At 42.7% G+C, this 18,543-nt stretch overlaps 2 protein-coding genes across 3 annotated transcripts in view; one reads left to right on the top strand and one right to left on the bottom strand.

The window, feature by feature from the left end:
- KCMF1 (potassium channel modulatory factor 1) overlaps positions 1-3,812 on the top strand; it is a 53,129-nt gene extending 49,317 nt beyond the window's left edge. The window contains exons 5-6 of the mRNA XM_042866117.1: positions 1,986-2,304; positions 3,189-3,812. Of these exons, the coding sequence (XP_042722051.1) occupies positions 1,986-2,304; positions 3,189-3,450 (581 nt within the window). The 3' untranslated portion in view covers positions 3,451-3,812. The remainder of the gene's footprint in view (positions 1-1,985; positions 2,305-3,188) is intronic.
- Positions 3,813-8,947: 5,135 nt separating this feature from the next.
- Positions 8,948-18,543, bottom strand: part of HOOK3 (hook microtubule tethering protein 3) — an 82,336-nt gene continuing 72,740 nt past the window's right edge. The window contains exon 24 of one of the 2 annotated variants that reach the window (XM_042866193.1): positions 8,948-11,647. In XM_042866193.1, the coding sequence (XP_042722127.1) occupies positions 11,632-11,647 (16 nt within the window). In that variant the 3' untranslated portion in view covers positions 8,948-11,631. Of the gene's footprint in view, positions 11,648-13,218; positions 18,270-18,543 lie in introns of those variants that run through there. The other variant, XM_042866192.1, reaches the window with a different exon arrangement.

Here is an 18,543-nt window from a genome sequence, read left to right as displayed (position 1 = left end):
CCGCTCCATGGACTGCCATTTTGACTCAGGCCCACAGTGGTGACACCACATCTCATCACCAGCAATGATGTGATCCAAGAAACCTCCACCTTCAGCCTCATATCGGTTCGGTAGGTCCTGACTTGTTCCTTCTGCTCCTGTATGAGCAGCCATGGGACTCACCTGCTGCAGACTTTGTGATATTCCAATGTGCCACCGTTTCCAGTGCACTGAAGCTGATATTCAGCTCTGTAGCCCATTCCCTTGTTGTAACCTGCTGATTCATGGGGATGAGCTGGTTCAGGCAGTCCTCATTTTATGGTGTGACAGCAATTTTGACAACATTTCTTGTCTTGTACATTGCTGTTGCCACTGCTGAAGCACACCACCCACTGCCTCACTGTGCTCACATCTACTGTTTCATCTTCATAAACGTTCACCAAGTGTCAGTTTATGTCACTGGGTGCTCTTTTTTCCAACATGGAGGAATTCAGTGACACACCTGCTTCATCGGCATCTCCATGTCAGATCATTCTGCCAGACCGCCCTTCTGCCATCTGTCACCCAGAACAAAACGTAATGGAGTATAGCTGGGAAGGTTCAACCTCTGCTGCCTTACTGCCGACTTCTGCCCACTGAGACTGTGGACTGAATAATAAAACTGAAGCATTACTTTTGGTGCAGCCCTCGTAGTTCAGTTCAGATAAATGTGGAGTGTTTGCTGATGCTTGTCAGTACCTCACCGGGCATTCCTTGTGGAATGCCACAAGCACAGGGAAGTTAAAAATTGGATGAAATGGTATTCCTCTGAACTTTTCTTGGTTGATGCTGTGTCTTTGCTTTTAAGGTTCAGTTGTTATCTGCTGGGGTTGTCTTCTCTTACCAAGGCCTTTATCTCAAGCTCTCATCTGCTTCCAAGTACAGCTAGCTATTAAGCATCAACTTATGCTTAAGTTATAGTGAGAATAAATTGATCTGTTTCTTGTCTGATAGTTTGATATGTCTTCTCTTTCAGTGAAATGATGAACTGAGAAGATAACTGCAGGTTTTCTGTTTGAAAATAATGAAACACACAGCATCTGCTACGTTTTCACATCTCCTTTTTCTCCTTTGTGATACTGCCTAGTGATTATAATTGAATTAAAGACGTGGAATTGATAGTGCAGGTTTAGAAACAGAAATGAAAAGCAAAACTTGACTATCCTGAGTTTCTGACATAGAAAGTAACTGCATTTTTCTGTATTCCTCCCATGAAAGCTTGCCTAAAAGCAATTGTTTTTTATTAGTGCAATGGAAGGAAAACTATTACAGGTTGGCAGTATTGCCTCCTACGTCTGCCCTTACATCTGTTACAGCAAAGAAACACCTAAGGGATTCTGCTGTGATACCCTGAGCAGTGTTTTACTGCTGGTTTTAATTTCAAAGAGCAGGTATTTGCTATAAACCTACCACTGAAGGGAAGACTTACGGTTGTACTCCTTAATTGTCGGGCCTTCCCTATCTTCAGGCAGAAGTAGACAGTGGTTTTGTGAGGCAGATCTTGAATGAATTTTCATAACAAAATAACTTTTGCTAAATGTTAGAAGTGATGGCGTGGTATTTCTTTTACAGAACATATCTTCCCTTTGGGTTGTTGGATGGTAAAACCTGTGTTGTGGGGGCATGTTTATTGAGAAGAAAATAACATCACTAACAAAAGCCAAAATTAAGTATTTTCCTAGTCAGGTACTACGCTATGATGTGGAGCTTCAGAGAATTGCTGCAGAAGACATCATTTGCCAGGCATTCTCTGTAGACTGGCTCTCCTGTTATAACAAATCTGCATCTTCCTTACGCTTTGAAACATCGAACACTGAGACTTTCTAGAAGAGTTTCATGAATTTTCTAACATAATTTACTTTTACTAATTTACTAAACGAATTACTTCGTTTCCATTGATGGAAAAAAATGAATTGATGCCCTGGAATTCAGGGTGTATTCATTCTGTTGTGTGACAGTCACTTAAGATATTTCATCACAGAAACTTTTCTCTTCTCTGGCAGAGCTTTTATCTCAGTTATCAGGCGTGAGGCGTTCTGCAGGAGGACAGATCAATTCCTCTAGCCCTTCTGCTTCTCAGTTACAGCAGCTGCAGATGCAACTGCAGTTGGAACGACAACATGCACAAGCAGCGAGACAACAACTGGAGACTGCACGCAATGCAACTAGACGCACCAACACGATCAATGTCAACACCACTATTACACAATCTGCAACAACAACCAACACATCTAACACGGAAAACAGTCAGCAGACTATCCAGAATTCCCAGTTTCTTCTTACAAGGTAACTTGTTCTGTCTGCTTCAGCATACGTCCCTTAGCATTTCACTCTTTCTTGGTCCTGCTAGAGTCGGAGTACAGTGAAACTTTGTATACTGTGATTATAAGAAATGTGTGTTAAGCTTTTACCCTTGTATTTACATGTAATTGGGTGTTCATATTTAAATGTTCGGAACTTGCATCATCCGTATTTCTAGTAGTAATTTAATATCCAAGAGTAGCAGTTCATAGGTGACCTGATGGGAATTACTCTGCTTTTGGAAAGCTGGCTGCAGAAATGGCCTTTAGTGCCCTAAAGGTTGCAGAAAGGAGAGACAAACTCACAGCTGCGTTGTATATTTTTTTTGCATCTAGGAATGTATTTAAGAGGTGAATGTATTTAAACAGATGTGAATATGGATTTCTGCAAGCCTTAAAAAGGAGGCTAGTTCTGAGTTTTAGCTGTGTAAGCTACTTCAGGCAGGGGGCTTCTGCCAGATGCCTCATCAAATCTCTTAACATACTGTGCTTTGTTTGGACTGTGTGGATTGTACTGCCTGGTGGGAATCCATAGGTGGTACACACAGAGCGATGTGTTCTGTCGCACGTGTACAGCTAGGCGTTGACCCAGCCCCTAACAGGTATGTAGGAGATTCCAACCTTCCCTAAAAGACTCTCTTAGGTAGCAGGGACCCTTGCTATGGTTTTGTATCTTGAGGGTTCGTTCTGGTTGAAGGCTGTTGTAGTGAGTGGGCAGGGGTTGTTGGCCAGAGGTGCGCAGAGCTGTGCGTGTGAGAAGGGCCAGCAGCAGTGTCCTGAGGGGCAGGGCTCTGAGCGCGCGTGTCAGGAGTGTCGTCAGAGAAGCGGGCTCTCACCAACTGCCTGTCTCCTTTTCCTGCTGCCATACAGGTTGAACGATCCGAAGATGTCGGAAGCGGAGCGTCAGTCAATGGAGAGCGAACGGGCGGACCGCAGCCTGTTTGTTCAAGAGCTTCTACTGTCCACTTTGATGCAGGAAGAAAGTTCCTCCTCAGATGAGGATGAGAGGGGGGAGATTGCCGATTTTGGTGCTATGGGCTGTGTAGATATTATGCCTTTAGATGTTGCTTTAGAAAACCTAAATTTAAAAGAGAGTAATAAAGGAAACGAGCCTCCTCCACCTCCTCTTTGATGACATCCCACTTTGCAGACAATGTCCTCTGTGCTGTATTTGCCAATGAAAGTGGACAACAACTATCTTGGGTTTGTTTTGGTGATTGTAATTTCAGGTCTGTCACTCTTGTTACGTTGTGTACATTAAAAAGAAAGAGAAAAAAGATATATATGATAATCATTTCCACTTAACTAATTTTTACTTCTAGCAGGTAAATGTAGGTTGCGGTGCAGAGCAAAAGGCTCTGTGTCCTGTACCTTGACATGCAAAGGCTCTCCTAATACTCCACATTCAAACTGAAGAGGAAAAAATGAAAAATCTCTAATGAAGCTGCTGTGTGTATTTATGAATATTAATGAATAAAAAATGCTTGGATGGTTTACCTTAACTACTGCATGACGTTTTTTGCAGCGTGCATGAGTTTTAGTGACCTTGTCATTTAAAAATTTAAATACAAGGAAGTAAAACTATAAAACCCAAAGCTTTCCCATTATTCAGAGGTTACCTAACAAAAAGGTTAGCGTGGCTTGTAGCCACAAAGTAGCTTTTGAATAATATGTGACAGAATGACATCTTACGTGCTGTTCTGCACAGGATGGAAACTGCAGTGGGTTGTATTGTCGTGACCAGGGTGTGGCATTTTGCTGTATGTGATCACTCTGTTGCCCTGTCGGCCGTCGCGTCAGTGTGGAGTTGAACTGCATTTTATGCATCCGTAGGAGACACAACAATAAGGCCACTGCTGGAAGCTACTGCAAAGGGCTTTTGTGTGCCCTGAAATCAAATGATGTTCACTTTTGTTTAACGTTTGTTTTCCGTGGTTGTTAATTTTTTTACTGTTAAACATGTTTTATTCAGGTGTAGATGATTCATATATTCACTGTGTTGGTTTTTTTTTTTTTTTTTTTTTTTTTTCTAAAGAAAAAGTTAACCTGGAACATGTTGTCTTAGTTTAAAAAGCCTTTCACAGCCTCGATCATATTTTGAGTTATTTATGTATTCTCTTCATAGTTTGCAGAGACCTGGTAGTATCAGGAGAGCTTGAGGATTTGGATCCCCAGATTGTTCGTATATTGCAAACAAATTATTAATGCTAACTTTAGCACCTTCTATTTATTGTTTCTTTTGGTTACTTTTGCTGGTGTAAAAAAAAAAAAAAAAAAAAAAAAAAAAAAAAAAAAAAGTTTTAAAAGCCTTTTAGTGGAATTGTGCCACCTCTATGCCTATACTGCTAGCCTTCCTGGTCTAAACAAAAAGTGCAGTGTTCTGTGCATCCATAACAGCCCCAAGGCAGGGACAGAAAGAGTGTTTGGTTTTGGCTTTCTTTCCTTTTTTGTTTTGTTCTGTTTTTCTAAATGTAAAGTTAGATTATAAAAACAGAAGTGCACACAGCTTCAGATATTAAATAAAAAAAAAACAAACAAAAATAACAAAGAAACCATAGGTTTATCTCATAATGTCTTCCCAGCCTTTTTCACCTCCCCCCGCTCTCTTTCTCTGTCCATCCATCTCTGCAGCACTGCTAGCATTAGAGTAAACTTACAGACATGAACGCCGGGTGGTGTTCCCAGCACAACTGTGACGTGTATGCTAATCCAAAATAACTGCAGCAAAAGAAGTGACCCTGTATACTGACTTCAAGTTCATCTTCTTTTTTTTAAATCCTCAAATCCTGACTGTTTCCCCCTAGAGCAGTACTAGCTTTGTTTTCTTTTAGTCTCTGCAACAGAAAATGTTTGGAGGAGAACTTCACTTAAGCCCTCTGGTTATCCCTAAGGTTACCCCAACTAGGGATTTTTTTTTTTTTTTTTTTTTTTTTGATTGATTGTTGAGGATTTTCAAAAGATTTTCAAGCTGTAGTCTTTACAACCACATCTTCTGCGCATTACAGTAAGACACACGGTTCAATAAAGCATTTTCAAGACTGTTACTCTCTTGATTTTCTTTGTTGTTGATGTGTTATGCACAGTTTTGCTCCAGAATTTTCTGAATTGTCAACTGTGGCTGTATACGAGGTCATGTAGAAGTGCTGGGCAATTCATGTGCATGCAGTTAGCAACTCGCACACTGTGGCAGATGAAGAGGGCTGCAATCCCAACCTCCCCACAGGTAGGTGGATCCAACTTTGCTTAAGAAAAAAGTATGCGTAGAGCAGACTCTCCTCAGCGTGAGCCCTGACTGCGTGTGTGGCTGCTCTCTTAACATGAGCATCATTTCTGGACTCCACTGAGGGGGTGTAAACCAATATTGTCTGTGCTCAGAAGCAGAGCAGATGGAGACCAGCAGTTAAAGGTATGCCTAGGCAACGCCCATAACCAGTGGGTTAAAAGAAAACAGTCAACCACCTCCTACCATCTCAGGCCAAGGAGTACGCTTGGAGTTCAGTGGAGCCTGTGTATTCATCCATCACTATTATTCACAGACTCTTTAAATGGCAAAGAGATGCGCTTGAAGGGTGGGGAATTGGTTGGAAGGCTGCAGCCAGAGCGTTGTGTCGGTAGCTCGATGTCCAGGTGGAGGCTGGTGATGAGTGGTTTCCCCAGGGCTCTGTCTTGGCACCAGTGTGCTTCGGCGTTTGTATCAATGACGTGGGATTGAGCGCACCCTCAGCAGTTTGCTGATGGCTCCATGCTGAGCTATACAGATACAGATACAGTAGAAGAAAGGGATGCCATCCAGAGGGACCCAGATGTAATTAAACAAGGCCAAGTGCAAGGTGCCGCACTTGGGCTGAGGCAATGCCAGGGATGAGCACGAACGGGGGGAGCTCCTTGGGAGCAGCCTTGCCAAGGACTTGGGAGTCTGAAACTGACATCAGCCAGCAGTGTGTGCTTGCAGACCAGAAGGCCAACAGTGTCCCGGGCTGCATCAGCAGAGGGGTGGCAGCAGGGAGGGAGAGGGGATTGTCCCTCTCTGCCTTTGTGAGGCCCCACTTGGAGTACTTCATCCAGGTATGGGAAAGATATGGAGCTCTTGAAGGCGGTGCAAAGAAGGCCATGAAGATGTTCAGAGGGCTGCAGCCTCCCTTCTGAAGACAGGTTGAGGGAGCTGGTCTTGTCCAGCCTGGAGAAGGTTGTGGGGAGACCTCATTGCAGCATTCCAGTATTTAAAAAGAGATTTATAAACATGAGGGAAATGAATTTTTTTTTACGTGCATTCATAGTGATAGGACAAAGAGGAATGATTTTAAACTAAAGGAGGTAAGATTTAGATAGATAGACAGGGAAGTTTTCACTCAGGATGGTGAGGTGCTGCAACAGGCTGCCCAGAGAGGTGGATGCCTCATCCCTGGAGGCTTTTAAGGCCAGGTTGGATGGGGCCCTGGGCAACCTGACCTAGTACCTGATCTAGTGGTTGGCAACCCTGCCTGCAGCTGGGGGGCTGGAACCTGATGATCTCTGGGGCCCCTTCCAGCCCAAACCATTCTATAAAACTGGTGGAAGTGCTTACAAAGGTTTTGAATGTGCAGCTTCACATCTGGGAAACAGCGCTTTGCTGGGCCCATCATCAGCTGAGTTGTGCCTTGAGCAGTGGCACACAGCATTCCTCACACTGCTGGCAAGGAAGCAGTTCAGCCAGATGTTGGTCCAGAGCAAGCAAGACTGCAAATGAGTGCGTTTGGGACAGGTGGAAGGCACGTTTTCATTACCAAAATAGCAGCTGAGATACATAGGCTTATTTGATGGTGCAAGGGAAGCAAGTCAGCAAGCTGAGTGTCCACTGGCAATTTGGAATTCCACCATCTTCTAATCAGGATGTGTTTTAAACTCCTGTGATCTGCTTTAATCAAGAGCTTTTTCTGTTTCACTTCCTCTCCTGTCCTTTACCCTGGCCCATCTGAGCCTCGCTTCACCCACATAAATAGGATGTGCAGCTGACTCCAACTGTTCTGTCCTCAAAGGCTGTTGGGGAAATGCAAAAGGAGAAATGTAAAGGAAAACTGTAGCTGCTGGCTTGGGCTTTCACTAAAGGTCTTACACCCCCAGCCAGGTGCCACGGTCAAGCAAATATTATCTACTGTGGCTTTGCAGTCACATCCGCCTGCTCCCTCAGCACTTGTAGGCACACCCATCAGGGCCCACCGTACAGTTTGCTCAACTGACCCGATCCTCTTACAGCAAAGATGCATCTTTCTTGCTCCAGCCCTTCAGACTGGCCTCTGGGACCAAGAATTCCTGAGGGTCAGTCTTGCTGCTAAAGACTGAGGCGAAGAAAGTAACTTTCTCCCTGTGTGAGAAGGCTCTGCTTCAGCAATGGGCTCATGTCTTCCTCAGTTTACCTTCTGTAACAGACGAACAGTGACAAGCTCTTCTTGCCTTCCCTTGTTAGATTCAACTCCAGATGGGTTTTAGCTTTCCTAACTCCAGCCCTGGATGCTCTGTGCTCCTCCCATCTTACCTGTCCTTACTTCCACCCCCTGGGTACTTCTTTCTTATGTCTGCATCTGGCCACGTGGTCCTTGCTTATCCATGCAGACCTGACATTTTTCCCTTCTCCTGGGGATGCGGTGCTCTTAGAGCAGATGACCTTGATTACTGATAACATTATTGTTCCTCTCATTCCTCCAAGGCTTCATCCCACATCACTTTACCAAGAAACTCCTTGAAAAGCCAGGTCCTGGGCTGCGAGCTTTCTGTGCACTCTCCTCACCCCCTAAAGGATCATGAACTCCACCACTTCATGATCGCTACAACCAAGGCTGCCTTTGACCTTTACATCCCCAAGGAGCCCTACAGTGGCCACACGCAGCACCTCTGCTGACAGCCCAGCCCATGATGAGACTGACAGCTCTCTGCCTCCAGCTCACACTGCTCGAGGCTCAGGAGAGCTGGACTCCACTTTGGGGGCCTGTCTCCTCTTCCCTGTGTCTAGCCCTTCATCCATTGCCCCTACCCTCACCAGGGGTGTTTCTCCGTTGCTGCAGTGCAAGGACCAGCTTGTTGCTGTTGCAGGAGGCTTCAGGGTCTCTGCACACCCCAGTATCACACATGACACGCATACGGGCCCCATCTCGCTCACTAGCTGTTGTCTTCTCATAAGCAATATTCGCTCACAGCTAACACTGCCTGCCTGATCCCTCCTCTTCAGCCCTCCCACGCTGAAGAGCAAAGCCACTTATTAATGCAGAAAGGAAAGATAATTGTTCCCATCCATATCAGCAGAGCGTTTTTTTCATGCTTTGTTACCTCTAGAGCTAAACTTCCATTAGCAAGACTAAGTTCTGTTACTTTCACAGGTCAGCCTCGGTCTTTCCAGAAGCAAAGCATGCAGGTAGTTTGTTCTGCAGTGGCTGACTGTAAGTGTTCTTCAAAGGCAAGGCTCACATTATCCGCATTCTTCCCACTCTGCTGAGGTCTGTGCTAAGCAGTGACTGAGTATAAAGGCTGCTACCAGCACCCATCATCGCTTACTGCAAACGACACTTCAGGCTCCAACTGGAAACTTGATCAGGAACCGTGTGTTGTGTCAGTTTCAGTAATTCAGTACCAAAGAAAGGCAAAACAAGCACTTTTGTTTTATATAAGCCTTTATTTACAACTTGTTTAACAACTGTACACTCTTCTGTACCCTTGGAAGCATTAGTGTATTTGACTGGGAAAAAATATTAAACATTTTGATTCTAATGACCATTACCGAGTATTTTTTTTGTCTATGTACAGATTTGTATATTAATACTGCTACCATGACAATCTGGTAGTTACACAACTCATAGATGAACGGAAATGGGAAATTTATGTTTTGACACTCTATAAATCCAATACTTTACAGAAAATATATCACTGTCAACTTCACAAACAGTTACTTTGATAATTGGTCAACACTTAATTTGGGACTGTCAAACAAGCTGCTATGAAGGAAGTAGAAGAGTTTCTACGCAGCATAAATGAAGTTAGTACACCAGAGACATGCTGGAGGTCACGCAGAGACGTGGCACTTTGCCGCCGCTTCAGTGAACTCAAACACGCTTTGTCAAGCTAAACACAATTACATATAAATGTCTTCAGGCTCAAGAACAACTGATATGTAGTTTCTAACTGCACAGACCACATGGAGAAATGAGGTACAGCTCAGCTTCAGCTTGGGATGCCCTTGCAGGCAGGTGTGACAAACAGCTATCCCCGCACACCCTGTACAGGGCCACCCCGGGCCCGCACCCAGCTCGGCCTGGAGAAGGGTGCTCCCAGCTGAAGCCGTGCTGGCAATGGGAAACAAACTATGCCTCACACACAACAGAAAGGAGGTTTTTCTATAAAGCTTGCCCTGACACAGAGCGAGGGATCGATGGCTAGGACCTGGAGAGATGAAAACCCTTTAGCTCTGCTAGGCTCAGTCCGATGGAAGTGCCGCTGGCACTGCTGCAGGAACGTGTGACACGTCACGGCCCTGATCTGTCCTGCAGGTCACATCAGACGTCACTGCCCCAGGTCCCGTGGACCCGGAAAGACATATCCCCATGTGGGAGTCCCGACGGGTGTCAGCCGCAGGCTCCCTGTCTGCTATGGTGTCTGGCTCGGTGTCCAGGAGGGAACCCAGCACACGCTTCTCGCTGGGATCCTCACACTGGCCCTCTGACTCCCGCAGGTCCTGCTGCAGCCCAACCTGCCCTACCCTGCTGAGGTGGCACGGGGACGGGCTCCTCCTGTTCTCCAGCTCTCTGCTGCAGCAGGCACAGTGCCTGAGGGCCGAGCACCTCAGGTGTCCCAGCACAGGGGTCAGTGAGGGCTGAGCACCTCTGGTGTCCCAATGCGAGGGCGCAGCCTTTCAAGGCCCCAGGTGCCTGCAGGGAGCGACGGGCGCACCGTGTCTCCAATATAGGGTGCTCTGGTGGAAAACAGGGCTCACTGATACACTACTGCCTGAACAACAAGCAAAACTACTCCTGGAGTAAGCTCATGCATATATTTTTGCAGGATTAAGATCCAAGTGAGCAAGAATGGGGTTTCTCAAGAACTGGACTTCAACCGAACAAACTTATGGTTTTCTTCGTTCGGATTCCTTTCTGATGTTGTGGAGGGCCCTATGGCCTCCTCCGACCTGTTACATGCTAACTGCTACACAACAAACACCCTAACTTACACCACAACAGTACTCCCTTGCCTTCTGGATCTTGCCAGTACTGGGCATCCAGCACGGAACAAAGATACAGTAGTACAAATGTGCAGATATTTAAAAATATTAAATAAGCAGCTTTTAAAAATTAATAAAGGCAGCACGAAGCATTTTGAGTTATACTGTCTAAATATTGCAAAAATCTTATAGCTAAACTTCGTAATACAAAGAAACAGCCAAACTAGTGCAACTGGAAATGAAATAGCTAAGACTGCAATAATGAGAGAAAAAAGAAATAGTACAGGGAAAATATAAACAACCCAAATTATAAACTGTCAAGGACAATCTGCATAATACTGAAAGTGTGGCCAGCTTTCACGTTTATCCCCATTCGCGTACTTTCCTTGGATTGTTTAACAATTGTACACAGAGTGGAAGGAAAAAGTTTCTGAAAGAAAGAGACGACACAGCTAAAATATATAGAGAAAAATACAACAGCCATAATCTACTGTGTATGTACATAGTAAGGAAGCAGGCAGTGTCTGTGAACAAAGGACTGCACAGTCGTTTGCCTGTCCCAGAGTTTATCTGCAGAACCTTGCTCGGCTTCCTAAGAAAGATGGGCTGGCCAGGCAGCCGCTCCTCCTACTAACACACCTCCTTGACTTCATTTTTAATTTATTTAAAGATTCAAGGTATATCCTTTAAGGGTGCAGGTGCTTTGAAGTTTTAAGAGTCACCAAAAGGCATTTCTAAGAACTCGTTAAGACTAGATTTTTCTAGTTCAGAATATGCAAATGTTGCAGGAAGTCTGTGTGTTAATGCTGTTAATCGATCAGAATTAAATGGACAGACAGAAGTAAATGTAGAGCGGACAGTGCTCTGTCAGTTTGCAGAACGCCTCCTGTAGAGTTCTGAATACTGGATTTCTGCTCTTTTAGCCCCATAGGAGACTTTTTGTGAAGAGAAAGAGTAAATGGAAGCGGAAAATGGGAAAGCCACTCCCCAGGATGGCAAGCTTCTCTGCAAGTAGATCTCCCTTTGAAATCAGATGCCCGTAAGTGTAGAACTGGTTAAGTTTTGGTTATGCAGTCTGGACAGAAAAGCAAGTAATGCACTGCACAGTCCCTGTTATAATAATGCTGCAGGTCATGCAACCACATCACTGCAAATAAAGAATAAAGAAGAAAAGTTAAAAAGCAGATAACATCATCATTAAAAAAAAAAAAAAGACAACAGAGAACAGTACAGGCATTTGCAAAGTAGCTCAGTAAGGCTGCCTCTCCTTACAGCTGTGCAAATTCATGGGGCAAACATCTTTGCCAGAGCAACTCTTAAATTAACAGGAAGATTATATGTCAAAATTCGAAAGAGAGACGAAATAGCTTTGAACAAAACCTAAATTCAGACACTGTTCAGTAAAATTTAGACCTTTCTGCATAACGTCCTGCAGGGCACCATTCTGAACTAACACAGCTATGGAAACCAAGGAGGCTCTTCTGGCATTCCTGCTGCTTGTAACTAGTTGAAAAAACACAACACAGTATGAAGAGAAAGTTGCCTGTCCGATGCTGTGCCCAGCCATATACTAAAGCGTGATCAGGGTCAGAATGGCTCTGCCTGGGCCTTCCATCTCTGAGCGCCAATGAATACTTTAAACGTTAATTAAAGCTAATCCTGTGCACGATGATCAAACAGCATCAGTGCCATCCTACCCTGGCAAGTTCCAATAATTGCATGCAAAACTAGGTTTTAATAACAAGGATATGGCAGGTATTCTTCTTAAAAAATACACAGAGCAGGTGCCGTTGAGCAGCACTAAGGACACATCATAGTACTGTGTTAATGAAGCTAAGCCTGGAGAACAACCAGATAGGTTGGCACATTGCTCTATCTTTGCTGACAGCTCTTCCTCATGGCAACTGAACTGGAGAGGTGGGATAATTTCACCAACATGGCTATGGTGCTCTCAGATTCCCCCCGTAACACAGCGTGGCACAGCACTAACTAACTGCCCCTTCTCATTTTCACTTGTGGTGATAAGAAAAAGAAAAGTATCTCCACCAAACTGAAATCATGCTATGCAAACTGTTACTTTCCTTTCTTCTTCCACTCTAGAACTGCATGGGATCAAGCATGGTTTAGGACAGCTCCTGTGACAGGAAAACCCAGACTGAGGAATATTTATAGCTAAATGCAAGGACTTACTGAAAAATAACAAAAAAACAACCCCACCCTTCAGCTACAGGTTCTGCAGCCTGTAAATTTGTCTTTTTTTTTTTTTTCTTCTCATCCACCAGCCCAGAACACTCACTGTCGTTGAAAAACAAACAGAAAGATACATACAGAAATCAAATGGAACAAAAATAGAAAATGCTTTAGAAGAGCACACTCAAAGCAGACCTTGAGTGTATATTGGAGTGATTACTGTCTGCTTGAGATGTGCAGTTACACTAGCTGTGCACTGCTTGGCTGAGTGCAGGAAGTTACAGAGTTCAGGATTAACTACACTAATGTTACTGTAGTTAAGTCAATAGAAAAAGAAAAGTTCATCCTACATAAGCATACATCTACTGTGCTATGTATAGATCAGTATAATCTACTTTTTATAACTCACCTTTTATGTGGGTTGCTCCAAAAGTAATGCCTCCTATTTATTTTCACAGAAATGACAACAGATTGAAAGAGTACAATAACACTAATTGATAGAGCACACTCTCAGCTACAAATCACTCTTTTTTTTAGTTGGTCTCCATAAATATTCACCAAGTATGGATGAATGTCAGTGGGTGCCATTTTTTCCATATGAAGGAATTAAGCTACACACCTCTGTTTTACCCACACTCCTGCATTCAGACACCACTGTCTCAGAGTGCTCCTCTGCTGCCATCAGTCACGCAGCAGCAACATGCAATGAGATGCTGATGGGAAGGATCCACCCCTACTGCTCTACTACCAACATTTGCCTCTGATGCCATGGACCAACATCATAAAAACAGGAGGCATTACTTTTGGAGCATCTCCTGTATATTGTTCAGACTTACTGTTCAGCAGTGCTTCAGGTGTCCTGTTGTACATAAATGTGATAGGACAGGCTTTTCTTTGGGACACCAGCACTTCTAAAGAGGTCTTATCAACTTTGGACAGTAAATTCTCTTTCAGGGATGCATCAAATCCCCTGATGCGTTTGAGTGCCATTTTCAAAGCAGTTCTCAGACTGTTCTATAATAACTGCCTGTTGATTTCTTTGTGTCTTTGAGTACCTCTGAAGATGAATCAATACTTGCAGAATCTACCTGTGAAGACAGTAATACTCTAGAAGATGACAAATGTGAAACGTGACAGTACATTCCCTTAACATAACCTGTTGTTTCCTCTGCACTGTCTCCAGGCCAGGTCGGATTATTTTGCAGATGACTTGTCCGCAAAGGAGTGATTTTAATTTTCTTGTCAGTCCAAAATTTTCCAGTTACAAATAACTGAAGGCTCACTGTTACCTTGGTGGATTATTTCTCAGAGGGACACTTCCCTCCAGTGTTCAACATGAGAACTGATTAGCTGTACTTCATTATAAGCAGTCAATCAGTACCTTACAACCTCCTTAGCTTCTCTGTCATCCCGTATTTCTTCTACTCACTGGGATGATTCCAGCACATTACAGCCTCAGAAAGGACAGGAGCTTTCCCTTTCCACCAGCCAGCTCTGGTATGTATCTAGCATGTTACCAACATGCTTCCCTAACAACACTGCTCATACAAAGCAAATACAATCCAAAAAAACCCAACCACCATACCTTATTTCTAAGCAACCATGTTTTTCCTATTCAGCGTACTTTTGGAGCCTTAAGAGGGAATTGGGCTTCCTCACCAATTCGCTGTCTGTAACCAGTATTTTGTAGTATAAGCACCAAAGTAGGAAGAGCACCAAGAGCACCTTTACTTTGAGGTCTAACACCAGACTCCTCCCAAATATTTCTGCTGAGCATCTACTTTAAGTTAACTGCCCCCAGATTTCTCTTTCTGCAGATTTCTTAATGTTACTTACTGGTTACTACCACTAAGGTTTCTTTTTCTTCCTACACGTATTCTTTCTACATTTTCTCCATGTTATTTCCTTTACACATTTTAAAAAGTCCCTCATCACATCATCTTCCAGAGCCATGGCAACATCAGTTCACATTTTTATAATTTCTACAACTACAGAATACAAAGTGGACTATAAACTCTAAGATGTGTGGCATTACAGTGTCATGTTTATTACTATTCGAAGATTTTACTAGTACTGTTAAATACAAATTTTAAGATCTCTCTCAAAACCACTGATACTCTCAAAAATAATTTTGTTCTCCTTGTTAACTCTGCTGACTAAGAACTAAAATCTTTGCTTTATAAAATCTGTACTACATAAGGGATGCTTTATTCAAATCCAAATCAAAAAGTCTAATGGTTTCATCACAAGTATAACTCTCTCTGCATTACTCCATTTGGGATTTTCTTTTCTTCCATGACCATGCTTACAATGCAAGCACGTTAACAAGCTAACAAATGGCCTTTACGTTGATTTTGCTGTCTCTTGAGGTTAGAGATAATTTTTAGTGATTCCAATTCTTCCAATTGTTTGGAGAACAATCCTTATACCAATGGCAATACTTGCTCTTGCAGTATTTCAGATTTGTGCCACGCTACAGCAGTTAACAGCACTTCGAAGTGCTGAAAAATGTTTGCTTTTGAGAAGACTAAATTAACCATTTTGCTCGTTCTGAAATGCGAGGCTCTAACATCACCTGATAGTAAAGAACCTCTCCAGTGTGAAGCAATGAACAAATTCACCAACAGGAAACACTGTCCCAGCTGTCCTAGCAATGCTGTCCCAACTTTCCTTCTTCTAGGAATGTTCTTCATGTAATACAGCTCATTCTCTGAGATTCAACAGCAACGAGAGCATTTTATCTGACAGAAGGAACAGGTTTCAGTTTGAAATCAACACACAGCACTACTGAAGGATAAGCTAGCAGTTTTCAAAATGATCTTGTATATACACAGCAAACAGCACCCATAGAAATCCTTGGTTTGACATCAAAACCAACTAATACAGGATTTACTTCAGGACAATCCCATTATTTTGCTAAGGTCTAAAAGCAAAGATCAGAACATGGTCTGTAATGAAGTCAATAGAAAAATCGTTCACTAACAACTGCTGGATAAGGACTTCCGTCACAGAATTTAGCATGAGCTCCTACTGACCCACAATAAAATATCAAATCAGAATAACTTGTTTGGGTGTCTGCCTCAACTATACTGCCAAGGGTTGGTACAATGTGCTGTGGGACTATTTCATATGTCAACTTTTCTATGGTTTCTCTATCTACAGTCATTCATTCATTTCCAATCTACATTCATCAGCGAGTTCATGCATCGATTCATTTAATGAGCTGATGTATTTTAAAAATCATCTTTGTAGCCAAATATTTCAGTGAATTCACTAAAGCAGAGTCAAGCGGAAACAGAACAAGTCATCAGAATCTCCAAACACTGCAATAAGATTGTCAGCTGAGAAAATCTGCAGGAATTTGCCATTCCAGATGAAAGAAGTCTGAGGTGGCTGTGTTCGATAATCACAGCTTCTATCTTAAATAAGGAAAGCCTCCAATACTTAAATCAACTGTGATTCAGAATTAATTTTAAAAATGAACAGCTAGCTACAAAGGCTCAGGTTCCACCTCTTTTAAACTACCACCATAAAGCAAAACTAAGAAAGACATCTTGCTCTTCAGATTTTTGTCCTTAACAGTTGTTTGCATCTGCCACCTCCACCCTCAAACCATGGAAATCGACTCCTATTTTCACTTACAGCCTGCACAGCTATTAACAGGCTACTGCTCTTTGTCTGAGCTTCCAGAGCGAAGAAACATTACAGCAACTAAGTAACAAAATCAGTCATCACAGAGTTTCCTCAATTCCTTCAAAGTTACCAGCCTGTGATGCGGCTAGGATCCTACATACAGCTTGGGAACTTCCTGCAGCCTGCCCTCAGATAAATGATCTGGCTTGAAGTCATTCCAAGTGCAAGTAAGTCTCAGCCCTTGCCATTTCTTGGTCCTACAACAGCACACGCACTGTTGTGAGTCTAGCTCTTTCTCCTGATGAAAGGTACAAAGTAGGAAAGCAACACCCTTGCCAATACAGAAGAGAGTTGGATTGCTCTTACTTGGGAGGGGATGTGCTCAGGCTGCATGCACTTTTTTGTGGCTCACAGCTTCACCAAATTTCATGCCTATGCAATCTTCACATTCAAATTGTTACATTTATAATGATCCACCTCTCCATTTCAACAGAGCACTAAGTGTATCACACTGCCAGAATCAGTTAATACTGTTGGTCTAAGCGAGGACTTTCAAAAAGGTTTTCCGCATAAGCATGAGATTTCCTGAGATCATATATCAATCACAGTCTAGCTTTCAAACTATTCTGCAGGCAATACCCCTGAAGTACAACCAGTTGCTTTGCCAGGTGGAAAAAGCATCACTTCAGAGCCTTCCCGTCAAAGGAACCTCTTTCAGCTATTTATTTGCACAACGCAGGTGAGGAAAATGCCTGCAAAATTTGCTAAACTTGTTTTGGAGATGTCAAAGCTTATCAACATCACATTATTGCAAAACAAGAGTCCACATATTCTATCTAAAACACATGTGCAAAAACCCACAAGAAGTCAGCAGTATAGATCTGACTTTGAGTGCAAAAATAGCTCCCTCATCAATCCTTGCAAAATGACAAAATGTCCAGAAGAAAAAAAAATCTCTAAAAAATGAGTAAAATTCAGTAACCTTTTTGTTTCATCAGAGGAAAAAAGAAAAATAGCCACATTCAGGACTGTATTCAGTCAATCACTAACCAGAAGAAAATCAAGTGGTAAGATTAAAATATTTCCCAATTATTGTATCTACAGAAAATGTCAACATATCAAGATAACTAAATGCACTAAAAAACATCCAGGCAGCTATGAAGTGGATAGCCTAACACAGTGGAGAACTGAGGAAAAGCAAAAGCTACTTGCACCTGTCAAAATATGAAGGACTTTAAAATTGACAAATCCTCTTAAATGTTCTTGACAGCCTGCACACAGCACTTACTAGTAAGATGATCAAAGCAGCAGTAGGAATTGTCAACATTAATTCTTTCATATGCGATGAAAAAACTGATGGTGCTGCTTACACGAATAAAATGCAATAAAGCACTTGCAGAGTTGTTACTACCCACATCAGAACAGCACAAGATTCCCATCTGCTTATTTCCGAAGAGAGACTGAAAAACACGATGTAGCCAATATGGTATTTGCTTCATTTAAATAAAGCACACAGCTGCGCGCTCTGACAGTTTGTTTCCCCTTGCACTGTGGGTGGGACTCACAACCCTTACACTAGATCACTCCAGCTGTCACTGCTCTTGGAAAACACGTTAGGATTCAAGTGGCTAACTGATGCTGTAAGAAACCTGAGCAATTTGAATGCTTTTTTTTTAAATGTCCGCTCATTTATGCTAACAACTGAACATGAAGTGTAGAAACCAAACTGCACACACATTGTGTGAGACGAGAAACTACGCTTCAACTCTGAAGAGCAAACAACTTTGTGTATTTAGCTGATATCCTTCTATTTAACTGAATTGTCCCAAGAAGACTACCATGTCATATCCTCAGCACAGTTCCTGGAACGTATTCTTATTCGTAGGATTCTTCAGCTGATTTACCACTGTCCTGGAGAATCCTCTCTCCTGAAGAGCGCCCTGAAACTAGACAGGATTTTTTTGTTGTTTGCTTCTGTATATATCAGGACAACTTATAATGCTTTAACAATTATCACTATAGCTTTGATGTCAATAGTCTGCTGCCTCCAAACAAATCACAAATCTTCCTAGGAGTTTCTTAGAAGTATATATATCAGGATGACTCCATTTTAATTGTATTTTTTTTTTTTTTTTCCTTTTTGGCTGTATTCTTTCCCTGATGATATGAAGAATAGACAGCATTCACTGCTAGCTCTTCTGCATTTCTCCTTCAAGTCAC

Source organism: Lagopus leucura, unplaced genomic scaffold (genome assembly GCF_019238085.1).
Source record: "Lagopus leucura isolate 7727_CA_CO unplaced genomic scaffold, USGS_WTPT01 Super-Scaffold_810, whole genome shotgun sequence".
Lineage (NCBI taxonomy): Eukaryota > Metazoa > Chordata > Aves > Galliformes > Phasianidae > Lagopus > Lagopus leucura.
Note: the sequence above shows the minus strand (reverse complement) of the source record. Positions and strands in the feature narration are given on the sequence as shown.